The sequence below is a fragment of the Mytilus edulis genome, chromosome 5 (assembly GCF_963676685.1).
Source record: "Mytilus edulis chromosome 5, xbMytEdul2.2, whole genome shotgun sequence".
Lineage (NCBI taxonomy): Eukaryota > Metazoa > Mollusca > Bivalvia > Mytilida > Mytilidae > Mytilus > Mytilus edulis.
In genome coordinates, this window is record NC_092348.1 from 27561774 (window position 1) to 27578584 (window position 16811).

General features: G+C 33.2%; 1 protein-coding gene across 1 annotated transcript; it reads left to right on the plus strand.

The window, feature by feature from the left end:
- The first annotated feature begins 9694 nt into the window (after window positions 1-9694).
- Window positions 9695-12581, plus strand: LOC139523334 (uncharacterized). Its single transcript, XM_071317213.1, has 3 exons — window positions 9695-9850; window positions 10551-10713; window positions 12474-12581. Exons 1-3 carry the CDS (start codon window positions 9696-9698, stop codon window positions 12579-12581), a joined length of 426 nt encoding a protein of 141 aa, XP_071173314.1. The 5' UTR covers window position 9695.
- The last annotated feature ends 4230 nt before the right edge of the window (window positions 12582-16811 follow it).

Genomic DNA, 16811 nt, shown 5'->3' on the forward strand with positions numbered 1-16811 from the left:
ATCTCTTTTATCTTATGTTCTTAAACCGGGTGCGTTATCCAGTAAACTTGGGGATCAAATATAACACGAACTTTTATTTCACTTTATTTTGCTAAGGATTTAAATCTAATTGATTTTAACTGTTATTTTAAGTTGACAGTCTATTTATTCTTTTTTCTGTAAGTAAACGTTCACTGGTATTAAGTACAATTAGAATATGTTAGTAAAATAATATTTGTCTCCAATGAAAACACATACACTAATATTTTGTTTCAATTTCGTAAATAAAAAAGTATTTCTCAAGTTATTTGTTCTGACGGTAAGCTCCTCTGTCACTGATATAAAATAAATTCCAGATTTACAATTTTAACAATCTTTTTGAACATTAGAAATGGAAAGAAAAATGAAAACTAAGTTAATTCACATTAAAACGTTAGTCCTGTTTTAATCTCTTGTTTATACGGATATATTGCTTAAGATTTAAACATGAACACAAAAAAGGTTGAATGTTTATCTAATATTATAAATATCTCCACCAAATTTGAGTTAGAACTTTATACGATATTGACTTTTCTTAATTTACGAGATCCTTATGAAAAATGGACACACTAAAAGAAACGTCAACCAGAAAAGCTGTATAAATCCCAATGCGTTATCAAAAACAAACACTTGAGAACCTGTAGTACGGTCTCTCGTTATCCATAAGGCGTGTATAACTTTAAATCAAATAAGGAATTAAAGATTGATACCACATGAGGGTCTAAATACGGAGATAAAATGTTTGACTATCACATGTAGTAATGGCTAACATTGATAGTATAAGTAGTTGTACAACAAGTACGTGTACATTCACTGATTAAATAGAAAATTCCATACATATCTAGACCAGAAAACCAAAACAATACAGCTTTGTCCAGTGTATATCACTGTATAAAAGGTCACAATAGAGCTTTGTTCAAATGAAATCTACTTTATTGTATATGATACATACTTTAAAATGTTATCATCGAAATAATACAAGTTAATTGATGAAATGGCTAGCTTTTGTAATATTTTCTTAAGAATCAATTACATGAGGTTCATAGATCAGGACTGTTTCAATTAGATTTAATCTGATTTAGATACAACATAAACTGTTTCTTGTATCAAAAAGCCAAAAACATCGAACACACGTGAAATTGCAAAATGTAGATGATAAAAATGGAACTGCGGCTTTTGCACGGAAAGTGCATATTACATTTGTATAACCTATATATTTTGAGCATGCAAACCGATAAAACGGTTAATTTGCGTTCTGTCAGAGAACCGATCAACTTGATTGGTGATCAATTCGAAGCAATCAAAAGGATTGCGTGTGTGCTTTGACAAGAAACACCATATACCAGATTCCATGAAAAACTCCCACCAATCTTTTTGTGTTTGGCAAACACTAATCAGCATTATTAATTTTGTTTGACTTCTACGACTACTAAACGTTAAAAGTTCGTAGTGTCCGTATATATATTTGTCTTGACTTGACCATCGTATATATATGGCTTCGAAGTCTTCTGATTCGAACTGATATAATGCTGCTAGCAAATTAATAAACAAAGTGAACAGTGAATTCAAAAGTTACTTTCATTTTATCTTTCTACTAAATCTGATGGTCTTCACTGAAAATAATGTTGATCGTATGAAACCGGTTTCTGGATGCACGGCATTTGTTTTCACAAATAACAAAAAAGAGAAAATGGAAAAATCTACAACCACTAATCATAAATTTTAAAAAAGATCAAACGCCATGACACTAAAACACAAGGTAATGAACATTAATGTCGAAATTTAGAGATTTTTACTTTTTTGATTTTAAGATACGCAAATCTTAAACTTGTAGCAATTCATTAAAAGTATCGGATTCAGAAGAATTTCACGGTATGACAATTTATGTTATAAAAAATTCCCATTTACGTAAAAGAATTGCTTGATTAAGGGCATATTTGACATTACAGAATTAATCAAAACGATTCCATGTAGAGCACCTTGTTACAACATTCAATAGAATAAGACGTTTATAAGAAATTAATGAACTGGATGACGGGTTTGTAAAATCTTCATCAGCTTAGGAGGGCTACAGTTTAAAACAAACGATCCGGAAATATCCGTACATATCGCACCTTAACAACTCAAAGTTTAAATAGTTATGGAAAAAACAGATAATTGATCACACCTTAATATGTAAAACGGTCTACAGAAGTCCTTAAGACATGCAAAGATTACACATCATGGATTTATAAATAAAAGATCCATGCAAGATAATTGTTTGCTTACTATTAATTATGACTGACAAGATCTTTTAAATGGTCATTAGTACATACACTTAGTAGTTTATGTACAAAGCAATTAAAGTAAACGACTAGGTACTTATATCTGCGGTATGCTTGTCAAATTGCATTAAACTCGTATCACTTACATCACTCGATGGATGTGTGTATATATAATTGTTTTATTCTAGTTCGACACTACATAATGTTACTATGGTTAGCATTTTTTTTCGTAAGGTCGAATTCATTGAAGATCGAATACAACAAAATTCCAATATAAGCATGCTTATTTCTAGAATTAGAAAAAGACGAGACGAGACTTTGACATACCCCTGGTGAATCAACTTTCTGCTCAGAAACGGATGACGTTTTACAAAGACTGAGTACTAGCTTCAAACTCTTGAATACCGAATGGTAAAAGATTCTCTGTATGGGAACACATAGAGTAGAGAAAATTAGTAATTGATTAGTTCTCATTTCTCTTGCTGACAATACTTCTAAAGAAGCATGGTTAAATTAAGACCAGGATGAAAAACAACTCTGGCAAAATGAGCTTTAATGTTGGAACTGCATCAATTCTTCACTTTTGGAGATATGTCAGAGCAAATCCTAGAAGAAACAGCTTTTACAGACAATGCAGATATGCATCTTTGAATGGGTGTAGTTCTAGCTGACACAAATATTATTTTTGTCAAATAGACAAAACATTGCAAATGGGTGCTTCTTAGCTTCATGACTCCTTTTTGCAATCCTTCTTACTGACAACATCTTTGGGTTGCATTTGTTAAACGTCCAAGTGGAACAAAGGTGAAATCCTCCTCTAGAAACTTTCTGGGAACTCTAAGGCTTCAAGAAATCTGGCCCTGATACCTATACCATTGCCCCTCGTACGTTATTGATAGCACTAATCGAGAAATATACTCCTACTCTTCTAGTGTGTTTTCAGTAGTCCAATGGTTCTCGTTATGTGTCTGCAGTTCCTATTTTTCGATCTCAGACATCGGGTCCTCCGAAATTTCAATTTCCCCCATTTTTAAAGGTAAAAAGACGGAGGCAGGTATCGGCAAATAAAAAATCATGAATTTAACTGATCCTTCTTTTAGAGGTAAATTCTAACAGAATGCAACATTTATAAGACAAACGTGTAGCGTACTTGATCTGCTGTTACAAAAGGAATACAATTTGGACTGACAAAAATAAACCTTAATCCCAAAATTAACCCGAGACAATAACATTTACCTCTCCATAATAAATTTCAGACCAGAATAAAAATTAACCCATTGTTTCAAATATCTGTCCTACCAAAAACACTGATATTTCAAGATATTGACAATACTAATATTGCCAAGCTTAAACTTGAGGGAGAATGTCCAATACACCTCTAAAAAAGAAATTTCTGCTTATTGCATATAGACTCGAAACTGGTCAGTTTGATGTTAAAAAAACCTGTCAGAGAATATTGTCTTTTGACATCGCTTACAGTGTCGACAAAGAGTCTTATGACTTGGAGAAATGCATCGATGATATCTCAGAAAGGAAGCATATCTTTCTAAGACTTTTTATAAGTAGCCGAAAAAAGATGGAGTTTTTTCTGTTGATCCCAATGAACTACTACGCCTTTAAACGGAGACAGAAGATCTGATCTCATGGGTAGAACTAGCGGTCATACAACAGCTAGATAAAGATCAGGAAACCATTCCTGTTTTGTCAAAGCTAGAACAAAAGCCAAACAGTTACCTCCTGTTATTATTGAAGTACAAGATCTGAAGCGAGAACTTAAATGGCGGGAATAGAATTGAGAAAGGAAATGGGGAATGTGTCAAAGCGACAACAACCCGACCATAGAGCAGACAACAGCCGAATGCCACCAATGGGTCTTCAATGTAGCGAGAAACTCCCACACCCGGAGGCGTCCATCAGCTGGCCCTTAAAAAATATGTATACTAGTACAGTGATAATGGACGTCACACTAAACTCCGAATTATACGCGAGAAACTAGAATAAAAAAATCATACAAGACTTATTAAGGCCAGAGGCTCCTGACTTGGGACAGGCGCAAAATTGCGGCGCGGTTAAACATGTTTATGAGATCTCAACCCTCCCCCTATACCGCTAGCCAACTGTAGAAAAGTAAACGCATAACAATACGCACATTAAAATTCAGTTCAAGAGAAATCCGAGTCCGATGTCAGAAGATGTAACAAAAGAAAATAAATAAAATGACAATGATACACAAATAACAACAGACTACTATCAGTTAACTGACATGCCAGCTCCAGACCTCAATTAAACTGATTGAAAGATTATGTCTTCATCATATGAATATCAGGCACAATCCCTCCCGTTAGGGGTTTAGTATCATACTATCATAAAATATATGAGAAGAACATAACCCGTGTCATGCCAACAACTGTTTTTTTTTAATAAATATGTTTAGTTCAGATGCAAAGACCCTATAAGTGAATCAATATTAAAGCCAAAATATGCAATCTTTAATGACTTGACAACAGTATCGTAACTATATCCCTTCTTAATAAGTATGTTTAAAGGTTTTGTAAGCTTTTGAGGTGAATACTGACATTTTTGTGCTTTGTAAAGAATATTATCATAAAAGATGGGATGTGAAATACCTGAACGTATAAGATGTCTGCATGTTGAGTTATATTTACGAATTATTTTCTTATACCGATGATAAAATTTAGTAAATGTTTTGACTAGTTTGTGATATCGAAACCCTGGTGTAAGAATTTTTCTGTAATACATAAATTTCTCTCACTAAAATCTAATACGCTGTTACATACAGTATGGTGTTTATATATCTCAACTTGTACGATTCTCTCGTGTAAAAATGGATAATTAACGATAGGAAATGAAAAATCATCTCTTTTATCATAAATTTTTGTATTAAGCTTCCCGTTAATGATATAGATATCAAGATCAAGGAAAGGGTAGTGGTCATTGTTAGTATTAGCTTTATTTAAAGTAAGTACAACAGGATAAATTTCTTTAGTATACATGTTTACGTCGTCATTACTGAGAGCCAATATATCATCCAAATATCTAAAAATGCATGATATAAAATAAGAAGATGTTGTAGGATTGCCAATAAAACTATTGCCCACTAGAGGCAAAATAACGTAGATGAAGGCAACTAAAGGTAGCAGTATTGCCATTTAGAATGAAGTATGCTGTTACGTCAGCTATAAAAGGCTCCGAAATTACAAAATGTGTACAATTGAAGAGACAAAAAAAACAGCTACCTGAATTATGAACAATAAACAAAAACATGGCACTGCCAGGCTTAGCATATATTTCCTTCCAGGATATGTTCATTATAGCAAAGGTTTTTGGACTTTGGGATAGAAGTTTGTTGATTAGACTGTTTGCAAACAAGTCTATGTGAGGGAAGCTCCGACTGAGAGTTCTGCTTCGAAAACTTAGTGATTGAACTCTCAAGCCGGGTTCACTGAGACCACCTGAATAAATGCTAATCTCTAATATTTTCATGCATGCTGTCAAACAAATCTGGCTGTAGACCGATGATGTTCGTTTAGATACCCTCCTAACAGGTTTGAGACATCTTTGCACATGTTTTAGAATTGAATTTGAATTTGAGGGCTCATATATCATACTTTTCCAAAATATTATGGTCTGATTGCAAGTTTTCTTGCAGCAAACTGTATAATAATAATATTAATAATGTCTTCTTCAAGGAAAAAAAAGTTTAAATTTCAGAAAATTCAGATGTCCGTGATCGAAACAAATAGAACTGAACTGAAGACACATAACGTGAACCCTTGAACTACTGACAACACCTTACAATCTGGAGATTTTTTCCCACTTTTATTTGAGAAAATGAGTAACCGACCAAACTAGATTGAAAGGAAAAGTAAAATAACAAAAATACCGAAATTCAAAGAAAATTCAAAACGGAAAGTCCCTAAGGAAATATTAAAATCGAAACCACATCAAACGAGTGGATAACAGCTGTCATACTCATGACTTGATACAGTTTTTTTACGTCGAAAATGATGGACTAAATCTAGCTTTATCTATACTCTCACATATTAGCTGTCGCATAAAATCCGCTATATTAACGGCGATAAGGAAGAGTAGAAGTTACATGATGGCTCTATTAGTGCGGCCAATAACCTACATTGGGTAATGATCTAGGTACCATGCCAGGTTTCCCGAAGCCTTCGAGTTACCAGAAAGTTTCGGGTGCTGAAGAGTTGAAGATTTTTTTTTGTTGCCAATAAAGATCTTACTCTTCTTGGAATTTGAAGAATTACTTCCCGAAGAAGAACATTAATTTTGACAAGATGATTTAAGCTTAGTTCCGCTTAATTATTCACCAAAGGCAACCCAGAAAGTTTTCTCAGTAAGAGTGGATTTCAATAGAATTCTGAAGCTTAGAAGCACCCAATGTCTTGTCATGTTGAAAAAATCTTTTTGTCAGCTAGAACTTAACTCTCTTTACCATTTTAGTAAAGAACTGTGTTCACTGTACCAAAAAAGAAGCAAATTAAGAAAGATATTTTCATTCTTAGCCAACGTTGATTGACAGAGCTTATTACCATGATAGGCTTTTGAGTCCCATTTTTCGGCAAATTTTTGTTGTTGTCCAACGCTACATATGCTATCTAGTTTGTCACATGCGTAACTTCAACATCTCTAAAACTTTGCATAGACCACTATCAGATTGAATGTGTGTACCAACTAAAATAGATATTATTGAATTATTTTTCTCAGGTATCCAAATGGTGGAACTTATTGGTAGAATGACCTTACTTTGCATGAATTATACAACTGAATGCTAGTATAGCTTTTTACTCTCATTTAAACAAATTCAAACGTAAGAAAATGTGTAAAGTATCTCAGCAAATGCAAAAGAAAGTAGCTCACAATAAATCATATTCCTATGAGAAATCCTTTTTTTTTTGTGTGAAAATATAAATATTTCCCTCACAGCAAAGGACCCAATCACAAACTGTACATTTCATATTGTTGTATAAGGCAGTGTCTGCGCGTACCCGCATGTGGGTACGAATCTACCCGGCCTCCGTTAGATACTTGGGATCTCATGTCATACGTCAGAGATAAAATTCAGTAGATTACCGAAAAGAATGTAACTGACAAAAACGGGCGATATTTACTAAACTCTTCAATAAGGAGGTATATAATTGTTAATAGACAGACGAAGTTCAGACAGCATGTCAAAATTAGGAGACAGAGACATATTTATATCATAGATACAAGCTAATACAGGTAATTAACACTTACCCCAAACCTACACAAAAAAAGATGATAATAATACACCTTACTTTTGATATTCATAACAGAAAAAACAAACCTTTACAAATTAAATTTAGATCTATCATGATCATCTGAGACTACTGTACCGTACTAGTTTACACTAAAACGGGAAAATTATTATCATATGAAAAGGGCAGAGTGTTTAGTCATGTGTAATTGAAAAACTTGAGTGAAGAATGTAAAAGAAAGTATATTTTTGAAAATCATTATAAGATAAGATAAGATAACTTTTTTAGTACTTACAATGACTTAGGCATTGACAATAAATGGTTATGACAACAAATTAAAGACAAACTACAATGCTTTCAAGTCGATCAGTCCCCACGTCGATATGGCCCAACGTCAGGCCCAATAAAAAATATATTTATAAGGAATAAAAATAAAGATATATATTAATTGTAACTCGTAAAGTTAATGAATTTATTATAATGTAAAAGGTGTATGTTAAAAAAAAATGTTTCACTACAAGTTTTTTAGATTATTGGGTATAATTATATTAAAAAAAAATATAACAAAATTTAGGACAATCAACAGACATCAACATTAATCAGCAGTTTTAAATTATCAATTTCTTTCAATTGATGTGATCTTAATTTAACAAGTCTTTCATCCTGTGTAATAACAAATAGTTACATACACAACGGTACAAGCCGATCCCCAAGCTGATACATACAAATTTTTTTTTGTTTGAAGTTCTTAGACAAGATGTTACCTGAAAAAAAATACAATCACAACCATTTTCGTATCGACTTAAAATATTTCATCTTTCTGGTACTCCAAATATATTCAAACTTACCTGTTGTCATCCATTATTGATACTTTTTACAAATTCGATTTATACTAATTAAAAGTCTTTATAGTTTATTCCATATAAATTATTATTGGGCCGGATCGACTTGAGCCGGATCGACGTGGGCCGGATCGACTTGAGCCGGATCGACGTGGGCCGGATTGACTTGGGGGTGGATTGACTTGGGGCCGAATTTACCTGAGGCTGAATGGGTTTGGGGACGGAACGACTGGATACCACTACAATAACATATATACAACGAAGAAGTGACAGTGGATAATTATGGGAAAATTATATAAAAGAGAAGCATATAAATCATTACAGAAATCAAGTACCTTTTAATAATGAGTTTGTCACCAACTAGCATTCATTTTAACAAGTTATATGATAAAGAAGGTAATATGTTGTTCAATAGACTTTTTTTTTAATGAGGTTAATTTATTATCTCTCACGTTGTTAGTTATAGGATGAACATTTTAAAAGGAAGTGTAGTTCATCTCCAATGTCTCCACTGTTGCAGCAAAGACATATACTCTACTCTGCTTTGGTATTTTTAGATATCGCCCGCTTTCAATAGATAAAGTATGAGCACTAAACCTTAATTTACATAATGTTGATCTATCAGATTTGAATTTATATTGATCAACATACGAGGGTCTTTTATTTGGTTTATATAGTATATAAAAAAAAGTATAATTTTGTATTTTGATTGGGGAAGGCTATATCATTGGTTCTCTCAATTATATATGCTAAGGACTTCATAGCTCAAAACAATTTTACATTTGGTATTGCCTTTTTTTTATTATGACTCAACTATACAGGTAGGATTTGCTAATGAGATTTTGCATGTTTGGGGTGCACAATATGTAGGTGTGCTTATTACATCTTTGTCAAATTTTAAGTTTCTTCTTATTAAAAATCGTAAATTTTATAAATCATAAATTTTGTGAAACTTATTTTGTGGTAGAATTACAATGGAAATTTACATACACATGTATGATACAGTCTATTCCTAAATGACGCATTTGTAAAATTGGCTTGTAAAAAAAAATTTGGTGGAAAAAATGGATTTATTATCTGGCAGGCCTCTTTTTAAAATTGAAACAAGCTTAAGTAAGCAAATTGAAGATTCTTGGTTTTTGATATAAATTGTTAGCTAACTATTCTTTTCCCAACTTTTATACTGACTACCTAACTATAGCAAGCTGTGCCTTTAAAAATCATGTACTAGTACAACAATATTTAAGATTTTAAGATAAATGTACAACTCTTATATACGTTACTATGTTGGCTCTTATTGATTAGGTATAATGGATGACAATACAGCCTGGGTTCCAAGATGTCTCCAAGATCCTGAGGTAGATGACCAGAAGACTTGGATGAAAGGATGGGTTGAGAGTGAGGAAGACCTCCAGACAGTACTAGAGGCTCATAGAAGAGCATCTCTAAGTACCTTTGTGACATGGTAATATTGAATGAAATAAAGTATATTAATATAGAGAAAAAAATTAAACCCGGAATATGTCAAAAAGAATTATTGCAAACGGATTAAAGAGTACGAAACAGTTCAAGGACAACAATGGTCCTAATCAATGCAGCAACAAATTCCTCTACCAAAACAATCATGTATACTAGCTAAGTTCAGCAGACTGGATCCCACATTAAACACCAAAACTACAAATGAACCAAAATTTGAAAAAAAAAGCTAATAACTAACATACACGTAGGCTAGAGGATCCTGTCAGATCTCAACTCTCACCTTATACCCTAGATTATATTGAATGAAAAAACAAACATTCAGCAAATTTAACCATTTAAGGCATTTACAAAAGCTTTGAGTTAAATGTTCAAAAGGTAAGAAATAGTAAAAGAAAGCCAAATTTCAGCGAAGGATTATACTAAATCTTTGCAATTTCTTTTGACCAATAATTAAGATTCTTTATATTCTGTAGACTCTGACACTGATCAATATTTCAACTGATTGTCTAAAACAGAAAAAGTCTTATTTATGAATGCATATAACCTTTCAATACCATACATGTACATGCTTTAGTTCATATAAGCTAAAGTTTCAACAGCAGTTTTCATTTCATATTATTACCTCCTTACTTTTATATTGAAAGGATTTCTACATTCAATATGTGCATTTTATCATTGTATACTAGGTCAGATGACTCAAAGAAAAAAAACAAAACAGAGAGAAGGATTCTATGGAAATATGGAGATGTCCAAATAAATCAAGGCAGTACGCCCTTCTCTGTAAACAGAACTATTATGTATACCTGCCAGTATGGAAAGCCAAGAAGGAAAAGTAGCAATGAAAACATGGTATAGTTTATGCTCACTTGGCCTTTAATGCCAGGTGAGATTTTCTCATCACTTGGTTTCCGACATCGCTGTCAGTTATCGTCGTTGTTGTACATCATTTTTAACTTTAACAAATATCTTCTACCCTGAAACCACTTGTACAAATTTAACCAAACTTAGCCAGAATCATCATTATGCTGTTTAGTTTAAAAAAATGTGTCTAATGACCCCATCTGCCAACAACCATGGCTGACATGGATGAAGATAAAACATAGGGGTAAAATGCATTGTGTGGCTCATATCTCTGAAACTAAAGATAAAGTATAACCATCCTGTCTCGAGAACACAGTTATTTTGTAGTGCATTTCTTTAAGAAAATAAATTAAAATTAAAAAAATCACACCTACTCTTTCTCAAAAAGATTTTTAAAGTGTAGTTTACTACAAGTGGGACAAATAATATCAAAATTATAGAAGCTTCTACTAGCTCTAACTCAAAATATGGACAATTTTGTGATAAGGGGGTCTAAAATTTAGTTTGACAGCTTCAAACGTACTAAAACTGTACCTTTTTTAACAGGACCAAATCACTAATTTACATAAAGATTCAGTGCCCAATTTTTTTTAACATGTAATTTTATCCCCCATACTTAGTATTTCATGCATTAAATATTTAGAAATTAATTGGGAAAGTGTATCAAAAAAATATTGCAAGTAATACACTGTAACACTAAGGACACCAAAGGAGGATAACTGTGTCCTTGGATCTTCTGGTTGCATTTTTTCATGTATCAATTGTAAACAAAAACATAAGGTGAGCAAAACAGGCTGAGCTTGAAGCCTCTAGTTTATATGGTATGAAAAGAAAACAATAAACTGAATTATATTGCAAGTAATTCAGTTTATTTCCTAAATATAGTAACATAGCTTTATTTTGTATAATGTCAATTTCATGTGGAACACTTTCTCAACAATCAGGCATCCAATCAGGGATGGAAATAAGTTGGACATTTGTGTTACAATTTAAAAAGCTATCAGTGTATTTATTAGTTCAGTTGCAGTATAAAAACAATATTAGGTCAATGTCATAAAAGTATAAACTTATTTGTATTCAGCGCAAAAATGTTGAAGGGCTTTTCAGAATGTTGCTCTTCCCCAGTTTCTCAGCCTCATACAAAAAAGTTTATATTTTTCTTTCATTGTCCTAATATTGTATATTTATTTAAATATCAAATGGCTATCTTAATCAATATAATACTACAGCATTAAAAAAAATAATTGATTGATTAGTAGAGTGGAGGGGAGGACACTTTTTTCAATATTTTTGCTGTCTATGTTTCTGTGCGTATTTATTGTTGCTTTTCATTCCATTATCACATCAACTATTACTGTATGATAAAAATCAGTTATTTATCATATCAATAAGTTTTTGCTATTTACAAATTCTTATTATTAAAAAAGAAATGTCTGAATTCTTTTATTTATGTGTTTACTCAAGTTTAAATAAACAGGCAATCTATAAAATTTTGAAATATTGTTTATGGTTAATTATCTAAGATTTAAAATGGACACATTCATGCAAAAAAAAGAAAGAAAATAGATGATTAATTTAAAAAAGAAAGGAACATGATTTTGCCTTTCATAAACTGATTGCTAGGTTATGTGATCTTTTGAAGTGGTTTCTTGATAAACATATTATTAGAACATTTTCTTCACTGTTCATTTCTTTTACAGGTTCTTTAATAAGTTATTCTGTTGCTTAAAAGACTTTGTGTGTTTTAGAATGAAGAAAATGATCACCAGTACATTAAAAAAAAAAGATTCCTGATACAAACAACCAAAAAGGTTGGTTGTGAGGCCAAACTTGTAGTGAGATATATTACCAGGTAAGTAAATTAAATGTTTTTTTTTTATATTTGTCAGATATCATGTGACAGTACAGCTAATTAAATGTCAGATTTCAAGGAAAACAGTATTAAAACCAGAAAACCAAATACCTGTGCTTTGATAAAGCAATAAATATAAAACTAATACCAGGCGGCAATAACACTATCAATTGATTTAATTCCTACCTGAACATTGGACAAGCACCCCAAGCATGTCACAGAGTCAAACATATTCGTGAATACTCAAACTTCCATCACAGTGTTGCATAATGTACATATATATATATACAACTCGTCTAAAAATCAACCCAACAATGATAGATCTGTGAATTTGCTTTCACAAATTTTTTGTTCTTCCCTCACCAGGATTCTATATATACAAAAATATTGATAATAGATTCTGTGACATATACTAGGAATATGGTGTCTGTTATATAAGTATGGCTGTCTATAACACAGTGACATCAGATTTCTTGACATATTACAGGGATCTGGTGTCAGCTGTCTATATATGGCTGTTTACAACAAAGTGACATCAGATTCTTTTAAATATTACATGAATCTGGTGTCAGCTGTCTATATATTGCTGTTTATAACATAGTGATATCAGATTCCTTGACATATAACAGGAATCTGGTGTAAGTTGTCTATATATTGCTGTTTATAACATAGTGATATCAGATTCCTGGACATATTACAGGAATCTGGTGTCAGCTGTCTATATATTGCGGTCTATAACACAGTGACATCAGATACCTGGACATATTACAGGAATCTGGTGTCAGCTGTCTATATACTGCTGTTTATAACATAGTGATATCAGATTCCTTGACATATTACAGGAATCTGGTGTCAGCTGTCTATATATTGCTGTTTATAACATAGTGATATCCGATTCCTTGACATATTACAGGAATCTGGTGTCAGTTGTCTGTATATTACTGTTTATAACACAGTGACATCAGATTCCTTGACATATTACAGAAATCTGGTGTCAGTTGTCTATGTATTGCTGTCTGTAACACAGTGACATCAGATTCCTTGACATATTACAGGAATCTGGTGTCAGCTGTCTATATATTGCGGTCTATAACACAGTGACATCAGATACCTGGACATATTACAGGAATCTGGTGTCAGCTGTCTATATACTGCTGTTTATAACATAGTGATATCAGATTCCTTGACATATTACAGGAATCTGGTGTCAGCTGTCTATATATTGCTGTTTATAACAAAGTGATATCAGATTCCTTGACATATTACAGGAATCTGGTGTCAGTTGTCTGTATATTACTGTTTATAACACAGTGACATCAGATTCCTTGACATATTACAGAAATCTGGTGTCAGTTGTCTATGTATTGCTGTCTGTAACACAGTGACATCAGATTCCTTGACATATAACAGGAATCTGGTGTCAGCTGTCTATATATAGCTGTTTATAACACAGTGACATCAGATTCCTTGACATATTACAGGAATCTGGTGTCAGCTGTCTATATATGGCTGTTTATAACACAGTGACATCAGATTCCTTGACCTATTACAGGAATCTGGTGTCAGCTGTCTATATATTGCTGTTTATAACACAGTGACATCAGATACCTGGACATATTACAGGAATCTGGTGTCAGCTGTCTATATATTGCTGTTTATAACACAGTGACACCAGATTCCTTGACATATAACAGGAATCTGGTGTCAGTTGTCTATATATTGCTGTTTATAACATAGTCACATCAGATTCCTGGACATATTACAGGAATCTGGTGTCAGCTGTCTATATATTGCAGTCTATAACACAGTGACATCAGATTCCTTGACATATTACAGGAATCTGGTGTCAGCTGTCTATATATTGCTGTTTATAACACAGTGACACCAGATACCTTGACATATAACAGGAATCTGGTGTCAGTTGTCTATATATTGCTGTTTATAACATAGTCACATCAGATTCCTGGACATATTACAGGAATCTGGTGTCAGCTGTCTATATATTGCGGTCTATAACACAGTGACATCAGATTCCTTGACATATTACCGGAATCTGGTGTCAGCTGTCTATGTTTTGCTGTCTGTAACACAGTGACATCAGATTCCTTGACATATAACAGGAATCTGGTGTCAGCTGTCTATATATGGCTGTTTATAACACAGTGACATCAGATTCCTTGACATATTACAGGAATCTGGTGTCAGCTGTCTATATATTGCGGTCTATAACACAGTGACATCAGATACCTGGACATATTACAGGGATCTGGTGTCAGCTGTCTATATATGGCTGTTTACAACAAAGTGACATCAGATTCTTTTAAATATTACAGGAATCTGGTGTCAGTTGTCTATATATTGCTGTTTATAACATAGTCACATCAGATTCCTGGACATATTACAGGAATCTGGTGTCAGCTGTCTATATATTGCTGTTTATAACACAGTGACACCAGATTCCTTGACATATTACAGGAATCTGGTGTCAGCTGTCTATATATTGCTGTTTATAACATAGTGATATCAGATTCCTTGACATATTACAGGAATCTGGTGTCAGTTGTCTGTATATTACTGTTTATAACACAGTGACATCAGATACCTTGACATATAACAGGAATCTGGTGTCAGTTGTCTATATATTGCTGTTTATAACATAGTCACATCAGATTCCTGGACATATTACAGGAATCTGGTGTCAGCTGTCTATATATTGCGGTCTATAACACAGTGACATCAGATTCCTTGACATATTACAGAAATCTAGTGTCAGTTGTCTATGTATTGCTGTCTGTAACACAGTGACATCAGATTCCTTGACATATTACAGGAATCTGGTGTCAGCTGTCTATATATTGCGGTCTATAACACAGTGACATCAGATACCTGGACATATTACAGGAATCTGGTGTCAGCTGTCTATATACTGCTGTTTATAACATAGTGATATCAGATTCCTTGACATATTACAGGAATCTGGTGTCAGCTGTCTATATATTGCTGTTTATAACAAAGTGATATCAGATTCCTTGACATATTACAGGAATCTGGTGTCAGTTGTCTGTATATTACTGTTTATAACACAGTGACATCAGATTCCTTGACATATTACAGAAATCTGGTGTCAGTTGTCTATGTATTGCTGTCTGTAACACAGTGACATCAGATTCCTTGACATATAACAGGAATCTGGTGTCAGCTGTCTATATATAGCTGTTTATAACACAGTGACATCAGATTCCTTGACATATTACAGGAATCTGGTGTCAGCTGTCTATATATGGCTGTTTATAACACAGTGACATCAGATTCCTTGACCTATTACAGGAATCTGGTGTCAGCTGTCTATATATTGCTGTTTATAACACAGTGACATCAGATACCTGGACATATTACAGGAATCTGGTGTCAGCTGTCTATATATTGCTGTTTATAACACAGTGACACCAGATTCCTTGACATATAACAGGAATCTGGTGTCAGTTGTCTATATATTGCTGTTTATAACATAGTCACATCAGATTCCTGGACATATTACAGGAATCTGGTGTCATCTGTCTATATATTGCGGTCTATAACACAGTGACATCAGATTCCTTGACATATTACAGGAATCTGGTGTCAGCTGTCTATATATTGCTGTTTATAACACAGTGACACCAGATACCTTGACATATAACAGGAATCTGGTGTCAGTTGTCTATATATTGCTGTTTATAACATAGTCACATCAGATTCCTGGACATATTACAGGAATCTGGTGTCAGCTGTCTATATATTGCGGTCTATAACACAGTGACATCAGATTCCTTGACATATTACCGGAATCTGGTGTCAGCTGTCTATGTTTTGCTGTCTGTAACACAGTGACATCAGATTCCTTGACATATAACAGGAATCTGGTGTCAGCTGTCTATATATGGCTGTTTATAACACAGTGACATCAGATTCCTTGACATATTACAGGAATCTGGTGTCAGCTGTCTATATATTGCTGTTTATAACATAGTCACATCAGATTCATTGACATATTACAGGAATCTGGTGTCAGCTGTCTATATATGGCTGTTTATAACACAGTGACATCAGATACCTGGACATATTACAGGAATCTGGTGTCAGCTGTCTATGTATTGCTGTCTGTAACACAGTGACATCAGATTCCTTGACATATTTCAGGAATCTGGTGTCAGCTGTCTATATATTGTTGTTTATAACACAGTGACATCAGATA

Bases quoted from the DNA above. Each gene is read 5' to 3' on its own strand.
- LOC139523334 (XM_071317213.1), top strand. From the start codon at position 9,696: ATGGATGACAATACAGCCTGGGTTCCAAGATGTCTCCAAGATCCTGAG. The intron at 9,851-10,550 runs GTAATATTGAAT...ATTGTATACTAG, and splicing joins CTAAGTACCTTTGTGACATG to GTCAGATGACTCAAAGAAAA. The intron at 10,714-12,473 runs GTATAGTTTATG...TGTGTGTTTTAG, and splicing joins AAAGTAGCAATGAAAACATG to AATGAAGAAAATGATCACCA.